Consider the following 26,779-nt stretch of genomic DNA (forward strand, 5'->3'; position numbering starts at 1 on the left):
GCAATGTTCGGGAGTTACCAGGTAAACAAGGGGGGGACGGCCTATTAGACAAACGCAAGCACTCGCCGAGAGACAGAGCAAAGAGGAGCACAGTGATGATTTCAGGAATGCGCAAGATGTTAGCCCTTGTTGGCGAGGATGGGGAAGAAAGGAAAACGAGATCAGAGATCAGAGCACGGGCTGGAGCGGGAAGGGTGTAGGCGAAGTGTCCCTAACACCTGGGTTTACTTACAGTGCTCAAGAGGGGCGCCCTAGCACAGCAAGCACCTGCCCCACCTTGGAACCCGCTTTGACTGCTCAGACTCCATGGGCACTGCAAATGCTCGTGCTGATCCAGAAGGGAGGCTAAGGCAGAGTAAGCCCGACGCCACCTACCCACCTGCTGTAAACTCATTATCTGCAAGAAGACACGCGAGCATCTCTCCAGACCCAAGGACAGAATAGGAACACGTGCACATGTGAATGTCCAATTTCAGGCAAGCTTACCGCCACGAAGACGATGCGGCTGCCTGGTGGCTGGTGAGAAGAACACTCTTCTGCTATGAAGCCTTTGCTCCTGAACTGCAAATCCTCCGCAGTCAGTAAATGACAGTTCTGCTGAACTGCTTCCAAATCTTTTTCATTGAATTTCTAAGGAAACAAAACAAATCATACAGAAGCTTGCACCAAGGAAAAAATATTAAGAAATTGTCTCAAATTCTATAAGGGAAGACACTTTGCTCGCCATACTTACCATCTCTTAAGTCATGGAAACACAAAAACATTACAGTTTGGAAATTATCAAATATTTTGGGTTGGTTAAAATTAGAGGAGATATGGGTATTGTGAGTAAGGTTCTGACTAAACAGAACTGGGTTCCAATCCCGAGTCTACCCTGGGTCAGGGTACAATCCCTGGGTCTGATTTCCACTATGTGAAATAGAGACAATGGGGCCCCCGTGACAGGTACAGGGATGATTCAAAAATTATGTATCAAAACCCAACAAAGCAGTGGTCTCTTTTGAAACACTGTAAGTTTGTCAAGACATGAACATCCCCTATCTAAAGGCTCTCTTCCAGAGGATACTCTCACGGCCAATCACTGCCTCACAGCGACCCTGTGGATTCTGAGACCGCCGCTCTTTGCTGGAAGAGAAAGCCCCCTCAGTCCCCCACGCAGTGGCCGAGGCTTTTAGACAGCTGGCCTGGTGGGTGGCAGCCCAGCGCTAACTCACTTCTCCCGCGAGGCTCCACCCATCAATTCTCAACGCTGAGGCTACCTTTGCAATAACTCACGTTGCTACATTTCCTTTAGCTGCTTCCACATTCTACGCTCTCGTTTGAATTTTTTCTGGCTTAGCTTTCATCTACTGGCCTCTGTCACAGAGGTTTAAGGATCTAGCTCTTACTATCATCTGTCCCACACCTTTCCTAATGGTAATAACACAGCTGAAGCGTGGCGATATTCCACTTTCCCAATCTACGCCCAAGAAAGCACTGTTCACGACTCAGCCACATACTGTTCAATGATTACATATCATTTCATTTCATGCTCAAGTCTCAGCTTTTTGTGGAAATAGTAATTGCTCGGTTTTGTTTGTTTGCTTAGTTCATAAAACTAAATTATATACATAACATTAATTTCTCTCTAAACTCCCTGAACAAATTGGACACTTCTCAGTGGTGTGAAACATATCAGGTAACTGAGCAGTTCCATTTTAGTTTCTTAAAGAAATCCGAACTGAAGGCCTCCCCAACAGCTCACATCTGGGCTCTCTCCACTAGCTGTTCAGCTGTCCCCCCAGGACATCTTTGCACAACACCCAAGAATCCCTGACTTGGGGAGTCCCAGGTTCTTTTTCTGGGGACAAGAACCCCTGACTTGGGGAGTGACGAGTTCATTTTCTGGGGACAAGAATCCCTGACTTGGGGAGTCCCGAGTTCTTTTTCTGGGGACAAGAATCCCTGACTTGGGGAGTCCCGAGTTCTTTTTCTGGCATGCCCCTCGTTTGGGTGGAATCACCTCTGGGAAGCTCCTGCCAAGAGCACACTGGAGGCAAAGCATTTTAGGAACCAGATGTCTGGAAATGCCTGTATTCTGCCCAAAATGAGGGCAGTAGCCTAGCCAAGTACAGAATGCTAAAAAACAAAAAAAAGAACACTTTTCTAAAAAATGTGAGGGCCTCGCTCGCTGTCCTCTGGCTTCCAGTTCTCCTGGCTGAGAAGCCTGGCACCATTTTGAGTGTGGGTCCTTTGTATCTGATCTATGTTTTCCTCTCTCTGGAAATCGTTTGAATCTCCCTTTATCTCTGCTCTGAAATATCACAACTGTATGCCTTGAGATACATATCTTTTTTCATTTGTTGTGCTAGAGACAAAACAGGTGCTTCTAATCTAAAAAGAGACATCCTTCCATCCTCGAAAATTTTCTATTAACGAAGTTTTCCTTCCTGTTCTACTTTGTACCTTCTGTCTTTCTGTAATTTTCATTAGTCTTATATTGGACCTGTTGAATCAAGCCTCTAATTTTCTTATGCTTTTGCTCTTATTTTCCCACCTTTTTGTTTAATTCCATTTCCTGGAAGACTGACTCGGCTTTATCTAACTCTTCTATTAAAATTTTTCTCCCTGCAATCACAACTTTCATTTCCAGTTAAGTCCTTCATTGGCAGGTATCTTTTTCCATTGGAAAATCATATCCTGGTCTTAGTTCTAAACTGTTGTCTTAGTTTTCTCCACCCTGCATGGTTTCTATTTTTAATTCAAGAAAAGTCCATGTTCTGTTGGTGTAAAGATGACAGTCATGTAACTGCTTAGAAATCCAGTCGAATCTATTTCCAAAGGCACCACAGAGAGGTCCTGTTCAGTCCAATGCCTTCTGTGACATCAACTAACCTGCCAGTGGAATCCTCTGCAGTGACGACTTGCCCAATCACTTATTAAAATCTACGGTGTTGCTGACAACTCGCATGTGCTCCTGTCCCCACCCCATCTCTCTGGGTCCTGGTGGTTTACACCTCTTCATTCCATCACTGTCATCTTAATAGCATTTCACAAGGACCAGAGTTAAACATCTGTAATCACCCATCATGCATTATCTGCAGGTCTGAGTTGAATCTCAAATCTTTACCATGTGATCCAATGAGGAGGGCACTCTAATGCGCAGAGCAACATGAAGAGCGAAAGTGCTGAGGAGGGACAAGCCCCCCACAGCCAATGCCCAGCGAGAACTTGGAGGAACAGTGCCTGCGTGCAGTCTGCCGGGAATGGCAGCAAAACAGGCCCGGACAAGTCCTTCCTCTCACTCAGCTTCCATCTGTCCAAATTTACCTTCCTGCTCGCTGAGGCCAAAATGGTGTGAGAAAGCTCTAAAGTGCTCAGAACACATAATAAATGAAGACTGTGATCATTATGATCTTATTTTCATAGACATTTTCCTATGCAAGATCATTTTCAAAAAAAGAAAAAATGAGTAATGCACGCTAAATCCAAAAGACGTATAAACAAAACATTTGGTACCATAAGCAGCGAGTCCTTCTGATTGACACTTTCTGTTAGACGTTTGATCGCCTGCTCTTGGCTGTGCACTTTTTTATTGCTTTCAATCAAAAGACTCTTGTAACGATTCTCCACGGCTTTCTCTCGACCCTTCATGTCATCACGTAATTTCTCAACTTGATTTCTAAGGTCCTGCCAGAAAAGAGGGGTGGGGGGGATGGAATTTACTTGGCAGAACTTTCCATATGATGCCTGCTTGACATGCCAATTACCACTTGGAAGAGAGCAAGCTAATAAATGCATTAAACGAATGTGTACTTTCTTCTCCTTTAAAGTCCTATGAAGATCAACTTTAAGAACAGTCTGAATTTTTAAAATTCTTATACACTGAAAATTTATGACATCATTGTTTATAATACTGAAAATGAGAAAGAAACTAGATGTCCAAGAACAGAAAGATCATTTTAATGAGAGTAGAATATGAGAAGCACACTATCAGGAGTGGAAGTTTTAGAGGATAAGCAACTCAACTTATTCAGCAAAGAAATTGTAAAGGAAAAGGGGGAGAGCTCTAGATTAAACAACACTTAATAAAGCTGGAGGGCAGAATACATCATGTACTGCGGTTGCTGGTTAGGTACCAGCTAGTTGGTTCCAACTCACAGAGACCCCATTACAGCACAACTCAAACTCGCCCAGGCGCTGTGGCACCCACACAAGTGCTGCCATGTTTGGGCCCATGGCTATAGCTACTGTGTCAACCCATCTCCTTACGCGTGAGCCTCTGCTTTAGCACACATGATGCTCTTTCCCAGGGACTTGTCTCTCCTAATAGCATGTCCAACGTACAGAGACAGAGTCCTTCTCAGGAGCATCCTAGCTCTCCTCCTTCCCAGATGGACTTGTCTGTTCTTCTGGCCGTCCACAATAACCCTTTCAAGAACAACAGGGGCATTTTAAGAGGCGATGCCTCAATGACCAAATCTGGGACAATTTGAGCAATATAACAAATGGCTTACAACCTATAGAATAAAACAAATACCCACATAAATCAAAACTGATAGAAGCCAACAAGCAAGAAAATAAGTTAAGAAAAAAAAAACAAAGAAAATAAGTTAAGTACAGGAGAAAGAACAAAGTTCCCTTAAGAAAAATCCTACTAGGCGTGGAGTAAATGACAAAGCGGACCATGACAATGAAGCAACCAGCACAATCGCTGTTGTGGGTAGGAGCTAAAATTACCAGGTACAAGTAGGCTAGCAGAGGATATCGTTACCGTCTTAAAGCACCCCTATAAGATGCTCCTCAGTTACAAAGGGAAGGAGGGACTCAGGAGGCATTTCCTTAACAGAGTTCAGAACATGAGCCCCACAGGGAGGAAGGTATGGTGACGCCATGGGCCTCCAGACATGAGGCCCTCTGTGTGCTGCCCTTGCCAACAATGCAGAACCTCAATGTCACCATGAGAACCTCCAAAAGTAACTGTCTATGAGATTCTTCAAGAGTCAAGGTCATGAAAGACCGAGACTAATCGACTGCCCCAGACTGGACACAACTAAAGAGACATAAAAATAAAACATGAAGTATATTTTGAATTGTATCCTGAATCATAAAGACATTAATATGAGATAACTTTAAAATTTCAAATGAAGTAGAGAGGTCTGAGGGACCGGCCCTAATCCCAACTACGTGGACAGCTACCCCTGCCACCCCTAGAAGAATTCACTTCAGAGGACAGCACTGAAGCTACAGCTCACGGAGAGGGACATGTGTGATCAGAACACATGGGAGCATATGAAGGGGGAGGAAGAGAGTGTGACGCACATCCTGGCCCACCAAGCTCTGAGGACGATATTCCTGCTCAGAGCAGCCAATGCACAGAGTGGACCCAAAGGCCCACTATGAGACACGACGTGCCTCACTGACCCATAGCGCTACAGGGAGGACACTGGAGACAGTGTGGGAACCGCGCCTTATCTGACCCCACCACACGGAGGCAAAACACTAAGGGGACCAGAGCAAGGAAGTCCCCAAGGAATACCAAAGACAGACTTTGGGGCCAAGGAGTGGCAACCCATCAGACTCCACTGGTAAACACTCCTAAAGGTCAACAGACTTTGAACTATTTACAGGTTTTCATTTTCTGTCATTGGTTTTTTTATTGTTATTTTGTTTTTTGTTTTGCTCTGTCTTGTTTTGTGCATATTATTATCTCTGCAGGTTTATCCAGATAAGATAGGCTGCATAAACAACCTGGAGGAGAAAACAGTGGGACATGGGAGAGGGGAAGTGGAGCGGGGGTAATGAAGTGGTGTTAACAAACCCAGGGACAAGGGAACAACAAGTAATCCAAAATCAGTGGCAAGGAGGGTGTGAGAGGCCTGGCAGTGCTGGATCAAGGGTAATGTAACAGAGAAGAATTAGTGAAACCGAAATGAAGGCTTAGCATAATACCGAGGGTGGAGGGAAGGTGGGGTAGAAGCAGGGAACCAATCACAAGGCTCTACATGTGACCCCCTCCCTGGGGGACGGACAACAGAAAAATGGGTGAAGGGAGACGTTAAGGAAGACGTTGGACAGTGTAAGACATGACAAAATAATAATTTATAAATTATCAAGGGCTCATGGGGAAGGGGACAGGGGGGGGGATAAGGAGCTGATAACAAGGGCTCCAGTCGAAAGCAAATGTTTTGAGAATGATGAGGGCAACATGTGTAAAAATGTGCTTGACACAATGGATGCACGTATGGATTGTGGTAAGAGTTGTACGAGCCCCCAATAAAATGATTTCTTTTATTTCAAATGAGGCCTGTCGGTTAACAATGTTGCATCAGTCTTAAATAACTTCCTGGTTCCATAATTGCACAGCAGTTCAGTAAAATGTAAGCACCAGGAGAAGCCTAGTGAAAGACATGTAGGTTTCTCCTGCTACCTGAAAGCAAGGTGTTCCCATGAAAACTTGCTTAAGCCTAAATGGCGCAGAGCAGAGAAGAGATTATCAATAAATTATATGGGGAAAACTTCTGAGTGCCACCAGACCCCCCAAAAAGTAACCAACCAAAGCAGCAAATAGCAGAGGAAACAGCTCACACTAGCACACAGAGTCCACAGACACGTTCATGGCTGCAGTCACTTGCTGTGGAGATGCAACGCACGGACGGAGCCCAGGGAAGCGGGGTGGCCACGCCTGCACTCACTACAGGCGCTGCATGTTGTCTTTTACATGGCTCGCTGCAAAACAAAACGAGTTTCATTGTTTTCACTTGTATTACAAGCAGAAATCCTCTTTGGATTTTTCGTTTCAAAAAGAAAAAAAGGAAGTGACGTGAAGAAAATGTTTCAAAGCAAGGGATCCCTGTGTGGGACTGCGTCACATTCTTCTTTGGTAGCTTTCCTGTGTGCCTTCAACGATTTCTCAACAAGAAACGTTTTTTTAAGAGACTTATGAGATATCGACTAATGCAATATGCATGCCCTATCTGTGATTTGAATAAACTAAAACAATTTTTGCTATGAAACCCTTAGGAGAAGCTAAACATTTCTCGTATATTCAGTAGTGTTTAAAAACGTATCTCTCTTTTAAATGGGAATAGTTGGGGCAAGCGCGTGTTGGACTACTACTCTGAAAGTCAGCAGTTCAAAACCAGCGGGCTGCTCTTCAGAAGAAAGATGAGGCTTTCTGCTTCTGGAAAGCTGTCCAGCCTGGAAATCCACAAGGACAGTGCTACTCTGTCCTGCAGGGTCACTGTGAGTTGGAATCAACTCGATGGCAGTGGGCTTTGGATTGGTTTTAGTTCACAAACTGGAATCAACTTGATGGACATGGTGGGGGAAAACTGATAAAATGCTAAGTCTGAGATGAGCTTAAATAATTCACTGTGAAACAAAGGGAGTCAGGGAGAGGGTATAGATCAAGCACATCTGGTTGAAGTTGAGTGACAAGGACATTGGGGTTCAATGAATTATTCTCTTTCCTTGTGGGAATATTTGCAAATTTCCATAATAAGTAGCTTTATTTAAAGGACACTGATAAACAACTTGGAGAAACACATCAATATGGATATAATTTTGTTCATTATGGTCTCCTTTTCTCTTTAAAATTATTTCATATAACACACAGGCTATATTCCTACATAAAAGAACCTTTAAAAATCAAATGTTAATTCCAGCCTCCCCACTTGGGCAGCCGATGATATAGCCTTAAACCGTTAATCCAAAATAAGTGGACCAAGAAACTATCATGAATTGTAAATGACAGTAAATAGAAAATCAGTTCTGGAGGGAAAAGAATGTTTTTATTATCCAAATAACACATGGGCAGCATTAACAAGCTCCTAACACTGAAGAAGACAAATATCCCCACCGCAGTTAATGATGCCCACAGAGTAAAGCACTTTCACGTTAAGATGCTCCTTTCACTCCTAGTCCGTCTGCACCGTAAGCTTACACACCTCCCAAGGCGCTGGGTTGGGCTTTTCCCCAATGGCCTTCAGGTCTTCATCATGGCACCGCCTAACAAGTAGATAACGGTGGCAGAAAAGGAACAATTATCAAATAAAAATAAAGTTTACGAGTACAAGTCAAGAAAGCAGGAGTTACAAACAGAAAGCAGAAGTGAGAAAGCATAGCTGCTCCAACGGAGCTGCCGACTGGGCTGTGCCCACCCTTTTAGTCAAGGGGGGACAGACACGGGCTGTGCCCACCCTTTTAGTCAAGGGGGGACAGACACGGGCTCTGCGGGTGCTTGGGGAGACAGACACGGGCTGTGCCCACCCTTTTAGTCAAGGGGGGACAGACACAGGCTGTGCCCACCCTTTTAGTCAAGGGGGGACAGACACGGGCTCTGCGGGTGCTCGGGGAGACACACGGGCTGTGCCCACCCTTTTAGTCAAGGGGGGACAGACACGGGCTGTGCCCACCCTTTTAGTCAAGGGGGGACAGACACGGGCTGTGCCCACCCTTTTAGTCAAGTGGGGACAGACAAGGGCTGTGCGGCGTGCTCGGGGAAAGGCACGACGTCTCCTTCTCAATGACCCATCTGAATAAGCACATGATTACATGCTCAACTCTACCCCCCGTCTCCAACCACTGGCCCTTCAAGCTCATTCACCAAGGACTGGTTCTGTACATAAGACAGGTTTGTTTGTCTTCCTAACTTCTCATTTGTTTTAAGCTAAATAAGAGTGGCACGACTACATCAAAGTATGCACAGGTTTTAAGGATCCATTCTACAAACTGATAAGACTTTCTTCTGAGATACAATCCCACCCCCACAGCATTAATATTTTCTTAAACGTGTGCTGCTTTAATTAGTAATGAAATGGTCCATCACAAGTGTTGGAATTTGTTTTGTTTTGTTTTTCATTGCCAACCACATTTGACTGCTGTCTGAATTCACCTTGTGTACATTGTCTTTGTTGGCCAGAGGAGCGTTCTAAAGAACAGAACTGTTCCACAGCGCACAGGCACAAGCAAACATACTCAACACTTTTCCTCCGGACAGCAGGAAACCCTCCAGGGCAGAGGCAACTCGCCTCACTAAAGGGTACAAGAGAAGGAGGCGATCCAACGCTACATCATCCCTTCTTAGTCTTCCTGATAGTGCTTTTTCGATGGTGTCACGAAGCAGAAAGAGTACGTACACCTGAGCCCCGGGAGAAGTTAGGAGGGCCCACAGCTGAGTTCTATAGCTAAGAAAAGCTTCTAGGGGCGAAGGGGGAAAATGAGGAGCAGATACCAAGGGCTCAATCGAAAGTCAATGTCTAGAAATGAAGGAAGGCAACATATGTACAAATATGTCTGATGCAATCAATGTATGGATTGTTAACAAGAGTTCTGAGAGTATTTTAATAAATGATCTTTTAATTAAAAAAGAAAAATCCTCGGTACATCAAGAGTCGACGAATGCTCCAAACACCTGGGGAGGTGCTCACAGTAACCTGTCCCATCTTCCTCACCTAAGGTGGCCCACAAGGGCCACACCACCTGGACCCCGCTTCCTCACTGCCCCCCTTCCTCCTGCCCTCTTGTTCTGCTGCGGCAACCCTGGCCTCCCTGCCGTTCCTCTCACATACTAGGTGTGCCCTGTCTCAAGGCTCTTTGTGCCTGAGGAGTTCCGACTGCACATTATTTCCCCACAGTACCTTCAAGGACAGCATGAGACTTACTCTGTCCATGGTTCCTCCACCAGTAATGAGTGCTGTCATTTTTGTGGACATCTACTGCGCAATCTCCAGCATGCAGAATGGTACCTGGCACCCAGTAGGCACGTGTGGCCGGTTAAAGATGGCCGCAAATTCTTCCATAGTCCTCCCACTGAGAGATGGCAAATTGTGCCCTTCTTCTTTTATCTCAGTGGCTGTGTGACTGAGAGAAGACGGCGGAAATGACATCGCACCATTTTCTGGGCCCGTCTTATGAAACCGGCAGCTTCAAGCACCCGTCTCTTTGAACCCTCGGGGCACACTGCGCTCCTATGAAAGCCGCCCAACTACCCGGGCCCTGCCAGGCGGGTACGGCTGTATGAAGGTGTTCCACCGCTGACCATTTCATCTGGGCTTAGCCTTCCAGCCAGAATGCTTCACAGCATTCTGTACAACAGCAAAAAGCTGGATGGACAGGAAGCTACAGCACGTAATACACACCACAGAATACTGTGAGGCATTAAAGAATAAGGATGAATCTCACAATATGAATAAATCCTTACTCACTGATTCAGAGTCTATGTAACAGGATCCCCAGGTGATTCCTCTAGATCCCCAGGTCATTACTTCTGTATACATTTGGGGATCCTGTTAAACTATAGATTCCAATTCAGCGTAACTGGGCTGGGAATACAAATCCAAAGTGAGAGTCAGACCAAAATGAAATCCTTTTAACTGGTACATGTTCATAGGGCATGCCAAATACAAACTGTGGACAGCAATTACAGGCCCACTTATGCCATTCCCCAAATTCAGGTCCTTCCTTTATCAACATGCTTATCAGACACATAGGCCCAAATTTTGATGGCTGATCCAAATCCTGTTACATGTGTATATAATCCTTCCAGTCTCCATTTCATTTTTCTTCAATCTTAAAATTCAGTTGCCTAGATGAAGAGTACTACCGTGTTGTCGCGAGAGAGGCAACTAACACTGCGGCACATGTCTCCCAGGTGGATCCCCGAGCCAACCGGGGTAATAAATCACACGAAAACAACCCATCACACGTTTAGCCCAGTGGTTAACTGGACCATAATATCAGCTTCCACAACCCCAAGACCAGAAGAACTAGATGGTGCCCCACTACCACTACCAACTGCTCTGAAAAGGCTCACATCAGAAGGTCGTGGACAGAGTGGGAGCAAATGCAGAACAAATCCTCGCATCATAAGAGACCAGGCTTACCTGGTCAGACAGAGACTAGTGAAACCCCCCAGACTACGGCACTTAGTCATCCTTCAGGTCTGGAACTGAGCCCACCCTCCTGTTAGAATAATCAACCATTTTTAAGATCAAAGGGCAAGCCTTACCCCAGGGCAAAGGGCACAGTTTCGGCAAGAAGAATGGACGCAGGAAGCACAAAAAACACGATACTCGATGAGCAGAGGGGGTGGCACACTGGTAATGGATGCGTGGAAGCAAAACGCACCAATGATGGAAAGTCAAATGTATGGTCTGCTCTGAAATTTTCACCTAATTCACAATGAAGAGTTAAAAAGTAAGAAAACTGATAGGCCTGGAAAAGAAGAAAAGAACCTGAAAACTCCAAGAAGAAGATGAAGTTTTATAATGTCTTCAGAGATGAGGGGTCCACGGGATAAGCCTCCTGGGAGTCTATGCAAATGCTGTAGGTAGCAGTCCCACGGCATGATCGAAGTCACATAGAACATCAGGACACAACAGAGTGTGAGGCACTTCTTTTATGCCAATCACCAATCACAGCGCCGGCCGTGCACTGCACACTAGCTCTGTCTCCAGGAGGGGTTGGGCATTTCTTACACAATACATCTCCAGAGACTATCTGCAAGCTAAGTAGGCTCAGCCCTGTTTCCGCAGCAAGGAAACAGATGCACCGAGGTTGAGTGATTGTCTGAAGCTATACAAGTGAGTGCTGACATTCAAGCACACATCCATGCGAACCTAAGTTCCGTTCTTTGCACTCACTAAATTCGTGTTAGAAAGTCCAGAGCCACTCTGTGATGGCCTCCGCTGGTCAGTCATCCAGACCCCCAAGCACACACACACTTTCATAAAGGATCAGGGCTAGGGGGAGCGCTGGCCTGGGACTGAAGCCCTCCTGCTAAATAACATGGAGGGCCCAAGGCCTCCAAGCTCATCTCACATGAGGAGCAGTTAGTGAAGGATGAGAAGGGAAAGACTACGCGGGGAGCAGGGCGGTGTTGCTGAGGTGACCTGGAAGAGGAGTAGCTGCCATGGTAACACAAAGACAGCCAGACAGGCTCCTGTGCTTGGCATCAGAGTCCTAAGCAATGTTTTGAGGCAGCATGGAGATGGCAAGCTGTGCCCGCACAGTACAATCAGTACTAAAAATGCATCATCGTGGTGCAGAATTCCTAGGCAGTGAAGGCGCGTAAACGCAGCCCCGCTTCCCGGCTCGATTGCTTATTAGCTGGGCGAGCAAAGATGAAGACCAGACGCACTGGCACGGAGTCGATGCTGACTCACGGCGTAGAGTCTGAGTCTCTTTCTATAGACGGCAGCATTGGTGCAGACTCCTAGGGTCCCTGGAGAGCACGCAGGGCCGGTACCCAGTACAGAAGCTGGTACACAGCAGGGGACACAGGATACCATAGGGACTCCCCGTCGTCCTCTTGCTACAAATATGGCCACAGCACCATCAACCACCCAAAGCTTACCCAACCAGACCCTCCCTCCATCTACGCACTGCCATGCAGCAGGCTGCCAGGCCTCCGTGCCCAGCACGTCCTCACAGAGAGCCAGGAGAGGTCAGGAGTGAGTCCTGGTGCTGTCCCAGGAACAAACGCGCCCGAATCTTGCCCTGCCCTGCCCTCCACAGAGGTGTCCACGGAGCTGCGCATGTGACACAACAACCAACTGAGAGGAAAGCATGCCTCGGTTGCAATCCCATGCCCCAAACAGAACTCTGTGACACTATTAGTTACGAGGCCTCTCGTTCCCTTTCTAAGTGCCCCCCGCCCAGCCCTGACTCCTGGGCCAACAGTCCAAGCACGCGTGTGTGCGGGAGAGAAGAATATGAGAGCAAGAGGCAGGACCAAGGGAGGAGTCCCCAAGGCTTCTAACTCCAAGGGAGTCGCCAAGGGGAAAAGAAGGAGGCTACTGAGGTAGGAAGGAGGCAGTCAGCCTTCCCAAGGACAGCCAGGCTTTGGCCGAGGTCTCAGACAAAAAGCAGAAGCATCTGGATCTTAGGAGGCTTTGCCTGTTAAGTACTGTACCACTCCCACTGCCCTCGAGCCAGGGCTGGCTCAGTGTCCCTCTGGGAGAGGGTAAAACTTCCCCCTCTGAGTTTCTGAGACTGTAACTTGAGTGGAAAGCCCCATCTTTCTCCCAAGGTACTCTAGCCCCACCTCCAGTGTCCGAAGCCCTGGGTCAAACTGACTCAATGACAATGGATTTAGGTTTTTGGACAGTCCCTTACGTTGGCATAGGTAGCTCAAAGAATATCCTAGACCAGTGGTTCTCAACCTGTGGGTTGCCTCCCCTTTGGGGGGTTGAACGACCCTTTCACAGGGGTCACCCAAGACCATCGGAAAACCCATACTTTCCGATGGTCTTAGGAACCAAGACACAGCTCCTCTATCCATCTCCAGGCAGGTCCGCCCACATACGAATACCAGGCCTAAAGACTGTTACCCATGCTCCACCATGCTTCAAGACAAAAATTTCATTTATTTGCAACTAGAAATAAATATTTCATAATACAGTTACATATTGCTTTGTGATTAATTTCTATGCTTTAATTATGTTCAATTGAAAATGAAAATACATCCTGCATACTAGATATTTACATGACAATTCATAACAGTAGCAAAATGACAGTGATGAAGTAGCAACGAAAATAATGCGATGGTTGGGGGTCACCACCACATGAGGAACTGTATGAAAGGGTCGCAGCATTTGGAAGACTGACAACCACTGTCTTAGACTCCAGATTGATTAGTCACTTCCCTTCCCATAAGGTGTATTAGAAAAGAGTGAAGGAGAAGCTGAAGTGGAGGGAAGAGGAAGGAGGAAACTGTTCTTCCTTCCATACATAGGGCCCTCCTCTCCCTCCATCCCCCTGCCGTGGCCTTCTCTAGAAGGTCAAGTGCAACCGCTTCCTGAGTAAGCACTGCCCTACTGACCCACAGGTGGACAGTCCGGACCGCCCAGCTGCTCTGAGGGAGAAAGACCTGAGGACCTGCTTCTAAACCGACGATGGCCGAGGAACCCTGGGGCAGCCTAGCCTTACCCTCACACTGGACGGAATCAACCGCCCAGCGCCCAGCTTGAAGCTCTGTCGCCACCCACCACGGCTTCCTTAGCCTGCTTTTCTGGCCTCTCTGCCTGTACCCACCCAGCCCTCTTCGTGTGGAACGGGCAGCAATGACAGCGTTTCCTCCCATTCTGCCTGCAGATGGCACGCTCACCTCGCCGGGCCCACCCGCAAGTCACTTCCTTCTCACCTTTCTCCTGGACTGCTGTGACCGACGGTGACTTCTCTCTCAAGACACCACCGTCACCGTACGCCACACATGTCTATAGCAGGGTCCTGGGCACTTCACATACATACATGAACCCACTAAACTGTCACAGCAACCTAAGAAAGCAGATACTACGCTGGGCCCATTTCATCAATCGGGAAGCTGAAGGTCTGTCAGATGAGTGAAAAAGACTTTTAGAGCAGTGGAATCCAGAACTCGGTCCAGGTCGATTGTGCTCTTTCACTCACTACTGGTCTGTGAGACAAGCCCAAGTAGCCCTCAGCTGTGCAACCCCCACACGTGGCTAGCTATCAGAACCCTCTCACTGCAAGCCCCCAGGCCTGCTCCCAGAAGAGGAGCACCAGCGGGTGCAGAAGAGAGAAAATGCTCTTTCATTCTGATGTGAATAGTCAGCCCCCTCAGGAATCTGCAGAGCTCCCTTGGAAACTCAAACTCCTGCCATTGAGCCAGTCCCAACTCAGTGACCTTAACTGCCCCTCTGGGATTCTGAGACTCTGACTCAAAAGTCTCACCTTTCTCCCTCGAAGCAGCTGGTGATTCGAACTGGTGACCTTGTGGTTAGCAACCCAATGCAAAACCAGTATACCACCAGGCTGCCTAAAGCTGCCGTAGGTGCTCTGATGGGGGATTGGGGGGGAGGGGGAGTGGAAAAGAGAAGTTTAAAAGCTTCTAATCCTACGCCAGACCATCATCTTGCTTTAAAGTGAGGACCACCAGGCAGCAGACTGTATTCTATCAGCTGCGAGGCTCCGACTTCCTAGGTGAATGACCCATGATCCTCTATGGCTCACAGGTGCATTCTGGTCGACCTCGGAGTTGAGAGCTACCTCTGCATATCAGACTCTCTCAGAGCAGACTGGTTGCTTAAAAAAAAAAAAAAAGTGAATTGTTTGAAAAATAAACTATCCCCAGAATCTTAGAATCGCATTAAGAAATGAAAAAGCAGGTCCTCACACTTCCTTCTCCAGCCAGCTAGTTTGTTTGTTATCTCTGGGCAGATGGAAAATGAGAAGGTTCTCATCCATCAAATTTCCACCTTATCAGGTTTTCACTCTGAGGAGGCTTGTCAGCTTGCTCAGTGGTTACCTTTAAATGAACAAAGGAAACTTCGCCAAAATCCTAATGAGCTATAGGAACCCAGTGATGGAAGGAGCCTCTCCAGAATCTTGTGTGCAGTAGTGTGTTCACCCTGCTCAGCGGAGCCGCCTTGTTTCTGAGTTACATTCCGGCCAGAGAGCAAGGGGGGAGGCGTGCTGGGCACCAGCCTCGTTGTACCCTGTCAAAGGACAGCGTGTCTGTCCTTTAAGTCAAGGGAAGCAGTGCAAGCTACTGGGAGGAGAGCGCTTGTGGCAGAGAACTAAGTGCGCAGGTGGCTGCGAGGCCAGGGAAGCCTTTGCAGGGAGGCCTTCCCTCTGCCCGAGATGCACTTCCCTGTGCGGTCACTCACCCAAGTCACCCAGGCGAGCGCCCACACGCCTTCACACCTCGCTCAAACCCACCTCCTCCCTGAAGGCCCTCCCTCCACTCAGCACAGTTCATTCTCCGTGCTCCCAAAGCATTCTGTCCGTCTATCAGCACTTATCATGCTCATCTGAACTAGCTCTTTGCCTGTGTTGCTTCTGCAGTTTTCCACTAGATTCCTTTGGAGACTGTGTCTGATCGGCATCCGTCCGGCTCGTCCAATGTCCAGGTCTGAGCCAGGCACACACACAAAAGCATCAACTAAGAACCAGAGACACGAGAAAGGCCCTGTAAAGAAATGACGGCGAGTGCACAGGAGAGTCACGGGCAAAGTCTTTTAGAAGCAACATTAACAGCAGCTCCACTCGAGAGCCAGAGGCTTGAGTCCCGGTCTGAAAGGTTTCCGACTCCCTTCCTAGCGGGATCAATCAGCTGGAAGGCACAGACAAGCACTTTCTTCGGAGGAGAGACGAGTGGTGATCAAGGAAGGAATTCCCACCATCCTGGGCTTGGCTGGTGAAAGGGCAGAGCATATTTATTAGTCAACAGCGTCCATTAGATTCTGTCTGACAGTGGGTTGTCATTCGCAGCCCTGAGCCAGCACCAGCTACAAGATGAAAGACAGAAAGAACAGATGGAAGGACATGAACACACTGAGCACCCAGTGTATCAGGGACCATAGTAGGCATTTTCTCATACACTGAATTTCATCATTCATTCCACCCAAAAATCCAATATTGCCAACTCCATTTTAGTGGCAGGAACATTCGTGTAGAGAATTCACTGATTTAGAGCCTGGTACTCTGAAATTCAAATCCATTTTCAGCACTGCTGGCCACCACCCCACCGCTGCCTCCTCAAAGTGTCCATGCCTGATGTGGCAGGGTCACCGCCACCATCGTCACAGCTAACAGTTCATTTATCGTTTAGGATGTGCCTGGAATTGTGCTAAAATCTCTACTGTTTCATACAACCCGAACAATTGACCCCTGCTTGTCTGATGAAAACCAAGGGCAAGCAGAATTGCCTATTTCCAGAACAACCATTGGTCAAGTGGTGCAGCCAGGCTTCAAATTCAGCTTTGACTCCAGAGTCGCTGCATCCAGCCTCTCTTACCAGAAACTGGAATTTGCAAAGACAGAATTTCTTCCAATGCACGGCACTGAAAGTTGCAAGGATACCAACTCGTTGTCTTTCCACCTCATAAGCAACAGGCAAAGAGAACCGTCAACCACCCCTGGAGGAAAAAACACACAGTGCCTCAGGCCTGTGGTCTTACCCCTTGCCAAGCAGCCTACAGGCTGCCATCACCAAATGCCATGTTCTGATTATGGTCACCAAGAGATGCTCAGGATGCTGTCACACTCTCCTTCGGAGCTATCCATCAAGCGACGCATGTGAGAACCGTAGGGGTTCAGGCTGAACTATCCTGAAATTAAACCTGCGCCTGTCAAAGCACTGGGGATTAGCCAGCTGGGTGACAGGTACCACTTTAATTAGATTTCTGGGCCTTCGCCAGCAAATCCATTCCCACAGAGGTAAATGCTCAGGTACTGAGTCAGGTAGCAGATGACAGCGTTGTGAGACAGTCTGGGGGTCAGCTGGGAAGGCTTATAAAGGTGAAGAAAAAGACCGCACCTGGCTTCTCTTCCCACCCACACCGAGGAGTAGACAAAGCTCCGAGAACAGAGAAATTAACCCTAAAACAGGGCTTTATCTCCCTCCCACCTCACCAAACACAAACCCACCCCCACCCCCCTAATGGAGAGCCTTGGGCCTCAGGCTGCAGACAGTGGCTCAAAGTCAGGGTGTGAGGACCAGAGAGGTCAGACCCCTGCTACAGACCCCAGAAGTCAGAACCCTCGCAAGGCCACCGTAAAGACACTAACTTAGCTATACGGGTTTGGCTTGCTGTAAACCCGATGCCTTGGGGTCAATTCTACCTCACGGCGCCCTGCTACAGGACAGAGTGGAGCCGGCCCCATGGTTTCCAGGGCTGCCATTTCTACAGAAGCCACCAGGCACCTCTCTTATGTACTGGCAGGTGGGTTTGTAGCAGCAGCTGAGTGCTTAACCACTGAGCCACCAGGGCCCTTGTTTGTTGGAAACCAGAACCAGTCTCCGTGCCGATCCAACTCATAGTGACCTCACCCAACACTTCCAAGACAGTAGCCCTTTACAAGAACAGGAGCACCGGGACAGATGGTCCCACAGGGACTTGGGGGAGAAGGAGCTGGGTGAAGGGGAAGGTGAGCAAACACCACCATAGACAGGGGAGCAACTAGGGAATTAAAATCAACAAGGGGAATGAAGAGATCCTGGGGGTGTGGGAACAAAAACAAAAAAGAAGATGAACAGCAGGGGCTGCTGGGCTTTCACGCCGGCCGAAAGTCTCCAGTCAGCAGCCACCAAGCTTTTGTTTCAAAGGCCTTTCCTTTCAAATTTCCTTTATGGGATACGAGTCCCCTGGTGGCAAGGATGTAGAATATACAATAGGTCACCTATTTGTGATCCTCATTTTTCAACCTTTCTTTAGCAGCCCTGGTGGCACAGTGGCTATGCATTGAGCTGCTAACCACACAGTCTGTGGTTCAAATCCACTGGCCACCTAGCAGGAGAAAGAGGAGGCTCTCTACTTCCCTGAAGAGCTTCAGTCTTGGAAATTCACGGGGCAGTTCTACCCTGTCCTGTGGGGTCATTTATGAATCAGGATCATCTCCATAGCAGTGAGTTTGGTTTTGGGCTATTTTAAATAAGTGAATAATACCCAAAGCTTACATTCCCCATAGTTCAACAACCGTGGCTGGATGAGCATCTGCTTAGCAAACACATGAGCAAACTGGAAATCACAACACATGCTGCGTCAGCTGGCACTGGGTCTCTGCAGTCACAAGCAATGAAAACAAAGATGACAAAGTGGTGCTCAGGGCCAAACTTTCCAACACTCATACAGTCAGACACAGGGAACTTATAAGCCTTCGATCATGCCACAGTCTCAGCAAAGGCATTCTCTCCCTCCAAAATACCACAGAACAGGAACCACGAGACTGGCAGTGCATGTTTTGGGCATGAGCAAAGGATGGTTTGATCACATCCAAGACTGCACTGACTTAACATCAGAATTCAAGGGATGTTGCAAAGACCTGTGCTGCTTGTTATGGGACCACTGCAGGCTGCAGTAGTTCCAACTGATTTTTGTATTTCTTGTCCAAAAAAGAGAGAGAGAGAGAATAATGGAGAACAGCAAGATATGGTCGCAGGGACTGAAAGCCTTAATATTTACAAGCTTACCGGGTTGGGTGACATTGATCTGGCCCTGTGCAAAATTGTTCTCGCTGAATGGAGTATTGTTGAAGACTCTGTACACTGCTCAGAGTCCTCTTTATAGAAACCCACCAGAGAAAATACTTCCCCCAGGCCTGAGAGCCAGCAAAACTCTTCTTTTATCTTAACATGTTCATCTTACAGACACTGAGAGCTTGAAATGATTTCCCCTTTGTATTTTCGCTGCCATGAGCGACCTGCTGAATCTTAAGGCCCCCTGCTTCCTCAGGGCTGTGAAGGACGGCACCACGGGCCTTTCTACGTACTCATGCGGTGGGTTCATCGTAAAAGTCACTCCGACCTTTGCTTCACCCAAACATCTTTACTTTTAATCTTGGTTAGCTACATCAGCTTCTGGAAACCTTTGCAAATGTGTCTGAGACACGAAATGAGGTAAAACCACAACGTTTAACACTTCAACTAACCAGAGTGCTTTGGGTTGGGTTGTCTGAAGAAGTTATTACTCCGGTCTGCTGAGGACTGCTGAAAAGCTAAAACTGCTATCAATCTACCTTTCTGTAACAAGCAACAGTATTTTAAACATAATTATTACTGGTGGGACACCCCAACCCCAAAACCACACTCCCTGCCATCTAGTCAGTCCTGACTCATGGCGACCCTACAGTGCAGAGTACACTGGTCACTCCTTAGGGGTTTCTTTATGAGAGCAGAAAACGTCATCTTTCTTCCTCAAAGCAGCCGATGGGCTTGCACCTCCACCCTGTGGCCAGTAGGCCAGGGCTTGACCCACTATTGCCACCAGCGCTCTCCGAGGTTAGGATTGTCACAGGATGGCCTTGAGTAAAGCCCGGTGTTAAAGACCAGAGACCTGGAGCCATGTCACATATACATAACATTGGTCAAGCCATTTAGCTTCTGAGCTGCAGATTAATCCATAAACTGGAAGTAACACTCTTTACGATGTGTGGATCACAGGGTTGTGGACCCAAGTGAAAAGCCAGGCAGCCACTTGATAAACTGTAAAGGCAGAATACAACTAGGCCTTCACACCTGCTTTTTTCCTCCCACTCAGAATAGCCTTGCCAAAGATGATGCTCACGATTGAGCTGAATGTGCAGTGGAAACAAGGCTTGTGTTTTGGCCACATTTTCTTACCACGGTTTTCATCTACCTGTGGGACACGATGAGGTTCGACCAAGTGGGGCAGGGACAAAAAGCTGGAGAGTCACCGCTCTGGTGGTGAAGCTGGGAATATGCACCAAGACAACCCCGGAAGCCATACACCAGCATCCCTTCACTCTTCCACCGACATTCTTGACCTCTCGGCCTGGCCTGAGTGCCAAGAAAAGGCATTCTCCTCTTCTTCTTGCTTTGCTGTCTTCTAGACCAACTGATCCTCCAGACAGCCATCAGACTAGGCTTTCTCTTTTTATTTAAATCATTTTATTGGGGGCTCATACAACTCATCACAAACCATACATACATCAATTGTGTAAAGCACATTTATACATTCATTGCCCTCATCATCCTCAAAACATTTGCTCTCCACTTAAGGCCCTGGCATCAGCTCATTTTTCCCCTCCCTCTCTGTTCCCCCCTCCCTCAGGAACCCTTGGTAATTTATAAATTAATTATTTTTTAATTAATTATTTTGTCATATCTTGCCATGTCTGACATCTTCCTTCACCCACTTTTCTGTTGTCTATCCCCCAGGGAGGAGATTATATGTAGATCCTTGTAATCGGATCCCCCAGACTACACCTTCTAAACAGCAAGCCCAATCCTGTCAATTCTCTGCTGGCCAAGGAGCCCACTGCATGTGGGTCAAGTACAAGCCGCTAAACTCGGCATGCAAGGCCTCTATCTGAGCTAATCTCTCACCTGACCTAGAGGCAATCGTTTCACTAAGGGCCCCAATCTCCACCCGCAAACACACCATGCTGCCTCCCACCTCTGTCTTCATCTGCGGTCCAGCCCCTTCCTCCCTCTTGCTCACCTCACCCTTTCACCACACACTTGAGAACCAGTGGAAGAGCACTTTCCCAGGAGCCGACTCTGATCCTGTAACTCCCTCCCTCCCTGTGCGCCATAGTCCTGTGTTTCTAGCTCTGCTACGGAACTGCCCCAGGCCTAGAATAGGGACAGCACAACGGACATGCTGAGGGCATCAATCAAGGCCCTCCCTTTCCCTAAACGGGAGAGTCCATTTATTTCAATCCAAAAGCACCAGCAATCACCAATGGGCGATCGGGAGGCACTCTACCTAGCACTAAAAGTCCGCCTAACAGAACAGGGTCAAACTGGTAGGATATGCAAGGCAAATGGGAGAAGATCATAAAATAAAAATGCTACCTCAGTGGTACTATATAGTCCTGGAACCAGTCCCTGTTCTGAGAACTGGAATAAAATAGCCACGTTAAGAGCGACTAGGCAAATTCTTAAAACCAGATGTCAAGAGCACATACCACTGTCACCTAACAGCTCTGGAAGAAAAGGAAGGAAACTGGCCAAGTCTTGTCAGACCCGAGGTCTGAGCTCCGAGTCACAGGTATGCTCACCTGAGACAGCGGCTGCACAGCTGTCGTGGAGGTCCATCTGGTTAGACCCTCTAAAAAAACAGCCCCCTTTCTGGGTGACTAACTGCCTGCCAAGCATGAGTTTCTAAAAGAGCCTGCCACTGAGGAAGCAGTTCCCGTCCTTTCTCCTCCCCGCCACCCACCACCCCCACATGCACATTTCCACCAAAGCTCATGACCAAATTGGGTCCTCCCTCTCAGTTCCTCACTCTTGTGGGCATCCTGACAGAAAATCCATGAGGACAGTGAGGTGTGCGAGTCCTCCTTGCTCACCTGGAGCTCATGCGAGAACTCCAGAGAAAGAAGCCAGCCCACAGAGACAGAGACAGACGCCATCCTGGCAGTATTCCCGTCACCCCTTCATGCTGGCCCTCGGCCACTTGTAAAGTCCTACTCCTCGTACACGTCGCCCAGCCCTGCCTGCTCGCGGGCATTGCCCCAAGCAGCTTAAGCACTGGATGCTAACTGGACAGTGGTGCCGGAGAAAGAGGGCGCCTTGTTGCTTCTGTGAAGATTGAGTCTCGGAAACCCTGTGGAGCAGAGTTCCACTCTGTCCTTAGCGTTGCTATGAGATGGGAGTCGACTTAATGGCGGTGTAGAGGTATGAAGATGTTTACAAGTTATGTGAGAACACGTTTTCTTTTTTTCCCTCAATTCATTTCAATGGGGGCTCTTACATATAACAAACCACACACCCATTATCTCAAGCGGACATTTCTAAACATTATCTTTCTTCTAGTGCCCTTTGATATCAGCTTCTCTTTTTCCCTGCCTCCCGCACCCTGCCACCCCCGGCCCCGTGACCCCTTACTATATTATGTATTGTTATTATTATTTGTACATACCTCACACCGCCCATCCTATCCCTTCCCCTACTATCCTGGAATCCTTCCCCTGGGGGGTTATCCTGCCCTCATTGCTATCCATTACCCCTTCCTCCCTCCCCTTCCCCATCCCCATCCCCCTGGAATCATAGCTCCCATACTGCTTCTGAGGGGCTTGTCTTTCCTGAATTCCACATATCGAAAGCTCTCATCTGTGCCACTGCCTCTACAATGGTCTAGAGGGAATTCCAAGATTGGATAAGATCATAATAGTGGGGGCGCGAAGGATCAAAGAACTAGTTGTGTATTTTGTCGGCGATAAACGGCCCCGTGTGCATTTTCTCCTCTGCGCAGGGACACGCAGGTGCCCACAGATGGACTCAGGGCCCCCTCGCCTCATGAGGCTGTTCATTTGTGGAATCCAGTGTCTGAGCACGGTTGCAACAGCAGCAGCCCAAACCTCTTGAGAAAGCACCAGGATTTACATGGACAAGGGAACTAAGGAGCCACTGTGTCTGACAAGAGGGGAATAGTAAACAAATTCCAGTGTAGCTGCCTGCTACAGTGCACGTGATGGAGCCATTTGAAATGTTATCACAACTAAGTTTATCACGGGAGTATATGTAGTTCCTGCCATCCAGAGTTTAGTGAGTAAGCATTTTTACAAGGAGGGGATGGATTATTTTAAATTTTAAAAGCTGTTATCCCACAAATGAAGGATACAAAAACTTGAGATCCCTACAAAACCAGCCGATCTATACAAGAGCCCTCTGGCTAGACTTTGAGTGACCTCGCCTATGAAAGCACAGTACTCTGACCTTATCCGCACTCACAACGGCACCTCCTAGGTTTCCTGGGCTACTCCACCCTGCAAGGCCCTGGTGCATTGAGTATCTAACCTTCACAATCAGCTCTCCGTCTTAAGCGGCAGTGCGTTTTGCCATGAGTAACATACCCATCTCCCTGAGAAATGCAAGGCAAGGCCTTGCATTTCCATTGGCCTCTACACCAGGTCAACTTGGTGCCCAGTAAGACTGACCAAATGTGGAAAGGCAGCTCTTTTAAGAACATGCCAGACACAGCTCCACTCGCAGGTTGCTGGGGGCAGCATAAAGTGAGGCAGCCCTATCGGTAAATATTGTGGCAGCAAGAATATCTCACTCCTAAGAATCTATCCTAGGAATTTTAAGAGAAAACACTTTCTGCACCAACAATGTTCTCTGTGGCATTATTTAAAACAGCCAAATTGCCCGACAGATGACAGCATTTTGAAGTAAATCCAGTGAGATGAATTCAGTGAGAGGGTGTGAATGGCTCAGCAATGATCTTGCCTATACAACACAGAAATGTCCTTGACAGCATTTATAGAGGTCTAAATAAAGGCACGTACATCTGTAAATATACTTACTTACACGTGAGGATGGGGAAATAGACTTATGTGTATATACTCATAGGTTTAGTATTAAGGCAGCAGATGGACATTGGGCCTCCACTCAAGTCCACCCTCAATGAAAGAACACTTTGTCCTATTAAACTGGCATTCCATGATGGTCACCTTCCCAACACGATCGCTGAAGAGAAAGCGGGTGCATAAGCAAATGTGGTGAAGAAAGCTGATGGTGCCTGGCTATCAAAAGATATAGTGTCTGGGGTCTTAAAGGTTTGAAGGTAGACAAGCGGCCATCTAGCTCAGAAGCAACAAAGCCGACATGGAAGAAGCATACCTGTGTGATCACGAGGTGTCGAAGGGATGAGGTATCAGGCATCAAATAACAAAAAAATCTTATCAGTGTGAATAGGGGGAATGCAGAACCCAAAGCCCATGTGTAAGTAACTGGACACCCTCTTACGGGTTGCGGGGAGGAGCAAAGCCTGTCAGGGCGCCGTGTAGCAATATTGAAACATACAACTTTCCACTAGTTCCTAAATGCTTCCTTCCTACCCACTATCATGATCCTAATTCTACCTTACTAATCTGGCTAGACCAGAGGATGTACACTGATACAAATAGGAACTGGAAATGTAGGGAATCCAGGATGGATGATCCCTTCAGGATCAGTGGTGAGAGTGGTGACACCAGGAGGGTGGAGGGAATGTAGGGTAGAAAGGGGGAACCGATTACAAGGATCTACATATAACCTCCTTCCTGGGGGATGGTGAACAGAAAAGTGGATGAAGGGAGACATCGGACAGTGTAAGATATGATAAAATAAGAATTTATAAATTATCAAGGGTTCATGAGGGAGGGGGAGAAGAGCTGATGCCAGGGGCTTGGGTGGAGAGCAGATGTTTTGAGAATGATGAGGGTAACGAATGTACAAATGTGCTTTATACAATTGATGTATGCATGGATTGTGATAAGAGTTGTATGAGCCCCTAATAAATGAAAAGAAAATGTCCTTGATAGAGTAATCACAACAAATCTACTGCCATCACGTCTATCCCATCTCACAGTGACCCTCTGTAGGAATTCCAAGGCTCTGGATCCCCGCGGGAGCTGACACCATCACCTTTCTCCGGCAGAGCGGCAGCCAGTGGCTTTGAACGGCCAACAGTGTTGCCAGCAGTCCAGTGCTTACCCCACACCACCACCAGGGGCCAAACACCGGCGACAGAACTGAACTTCCGATTAGACCGGGAACCCAGCTACCCAAGGATAACGGGGATGACACGAGCTGGTTTGCTCCGTGAGTGCAGGGGCATTAGAGGAGACACATCTTTCTTATTCTAGAACTTCCTTTGAGCTTTCTGTTACAGTAGAGAAGAATCTGTATTTCAGAGTTGACACTAACAGCAGCCACCAAACGAGTAGTCATCACTGGAGCCAGCGGGTCCTTCTGAGCTCTCCACACGAGGCTTCTGCCTGCCACCCGGTGAAGAGCCCGTAGCTCCAGTAGCCTGAGTGCCAACCATCACTCCGGCTCACACCCTATCTCACTGCACCACGGCACAGTATCTGGGTGCGACTCTCGGGAGGGATTAAATAAAAAGACACCGACGACAGCAGTTTAATATCATGGAAATTCTAAACAATACGATGAACAAACTTTGCCTATCTTTTTGCAGAGAAGAGATTTAAATGTTAATACCCAACGCTGAATAGCATCTTTAAAAAGGATCACCCTTATATACAGAAATCTTTCTGAGAACAAGTATAAAACAGTCTTAAAAATACCCATGCTCCTTTGACCCAGAAATTATGCCTCTCTGTTGAGGGAGTAAGTAGGATAGTTACACACAAGGATGTTGGCAGAAGCCTCCATTAAGAGAGAGCGCAAGGTACATAGTGAGAGAGAGAGAGAGAGAGAGAGAGGTGCATGCCTCTGTGAATACAAGGACTAAAACATCACAAGGCAAGACAGGTCTTTCCCAATGATGAGAGGACATGTGAGGGGTTCTGTTTTGGGTTTGTGTTTTGTTTTTCTTTTTTTTTTTGGAGGGGGGGTGTGAAACTGCTGTCTTCTCTCTTTATTATCTGATTATTTTTATTCTTCCCCAGTCAAATTTTCCCTTTTCTACTTTCTTCCTATGCTTTTTTAAAAAATCATTTTATTGGCAGCTCTTACCACTCTTACAACAATCCATACATCAATTATATCAATCATACTTGTGCATATGTTCCCATCATAATTTTCAAAGCATTTTCTTTCTACTTGAACCCTTGGTATGAGCTCCTCTTTTTCCCCTCCTTCCCCCACCTTCCCACCATCGTGACCCCTTGATAAATGAATTATTGTTACTTTCCTATCCTACATGTCCCCTTCCTGTGTTCATCCCGCTCAATGAGTGTGTGTGTAGGGGGCGGATATGTTGATCATTGCCATCAGTTCCCTTTCTCCCCCCACCTGCCCCCTACCCTCAAGGTATCGCTACCCCCATTACTGTTCCTGAGGGTTGTCTCTGTCCTGCATTCCGTGTGTTGAGGGCTCTTATCTGTGCCAATGTTTTTTGGCTTATTTTAGTTTTTATTTTTAAATCATTTTATTAGGGGCACATATAATTCTTACCACAATCCATGCATATATCAATTATGTAAAGCACATTTGTACATTCATTGCCCTCATCATTCTCAAAACATTTGCTCTCCACTTAAGCCCCTGGTATCAGCTCATTTTCCCCCTCCCTCCTTGCTGGCCCTTCCCTCATGAACCCTTGATGATTTATAAATTATTATTTTGTCATATCTTACACTGTCTGATGTCTCCTTTCACCCATCTTTCCACTGTCCACCCCCCAGGGAAGAGGCTATATGTAGATCCCCGTCATCAGCTCCCCTCTTCCACCCCACCCTCCCGGTATCACCACCCTCACCACTGGTCCAAAGGGATCATCTGTGCCCTAGATTCCCCGTGTTTCCAGTTCCTATCTGTACCAGTGTACATCCTCTGGTCTAGCCAGATTAGTAAGGTAGAATTGGGATCGTGATAGTGGGGAGTGGGGGGGATCATTTAGGAACTAGAGGAAAGCTA

General features: G+C 47.4%; 1 protein-coding gene across 2 annotated transcripts in view; it reads right to left on the minus strand.

Annotated features, from left to right (window-relative positions):
* Positions 1-26,779, minus strand: part of CDK5RAP2 (CDK5 regulatory subunit associated protein 2) — a 206,328-nt gene that overhangs the window by 107,534 nt on the left and 72,015 nt on the right. The window contains exons 13-14 of one of the 2 annotated variants that reach the window (XM_075560407.1): positions 3,499-3,669; positions 487-630 (exon numbers count right to left, since the gene is read on the minus strand). In XM_075560407.1, the coding sequence (XP_075416522.1) occupies positions 487-630; positions 3,499-3,669 (315 nt within the window). The remainder of the gene's footprint in view (positions 1-486; positions 631-3,498; positions 3,670-26,779) is intronic. The other variant, XM_075560408.1, reaches the window with a different exon arrangement.

Source organism: Tenrec ecaudatus, chromosome 10, assembly GCF_050624435.1.
Source record: "Tenrec ecaudatus isolate mTenEca1 chromosome 10, mTenEca1.hap1, whole genome shotgun sequence".
In the NCBI taxonomy this organism is placed as follows: Eukaryota; Metazoa; Chordata; class Mammalia; order Afrosoricida; family Tenrecidae; genus Tenrec; species Tenrec ecaudatus.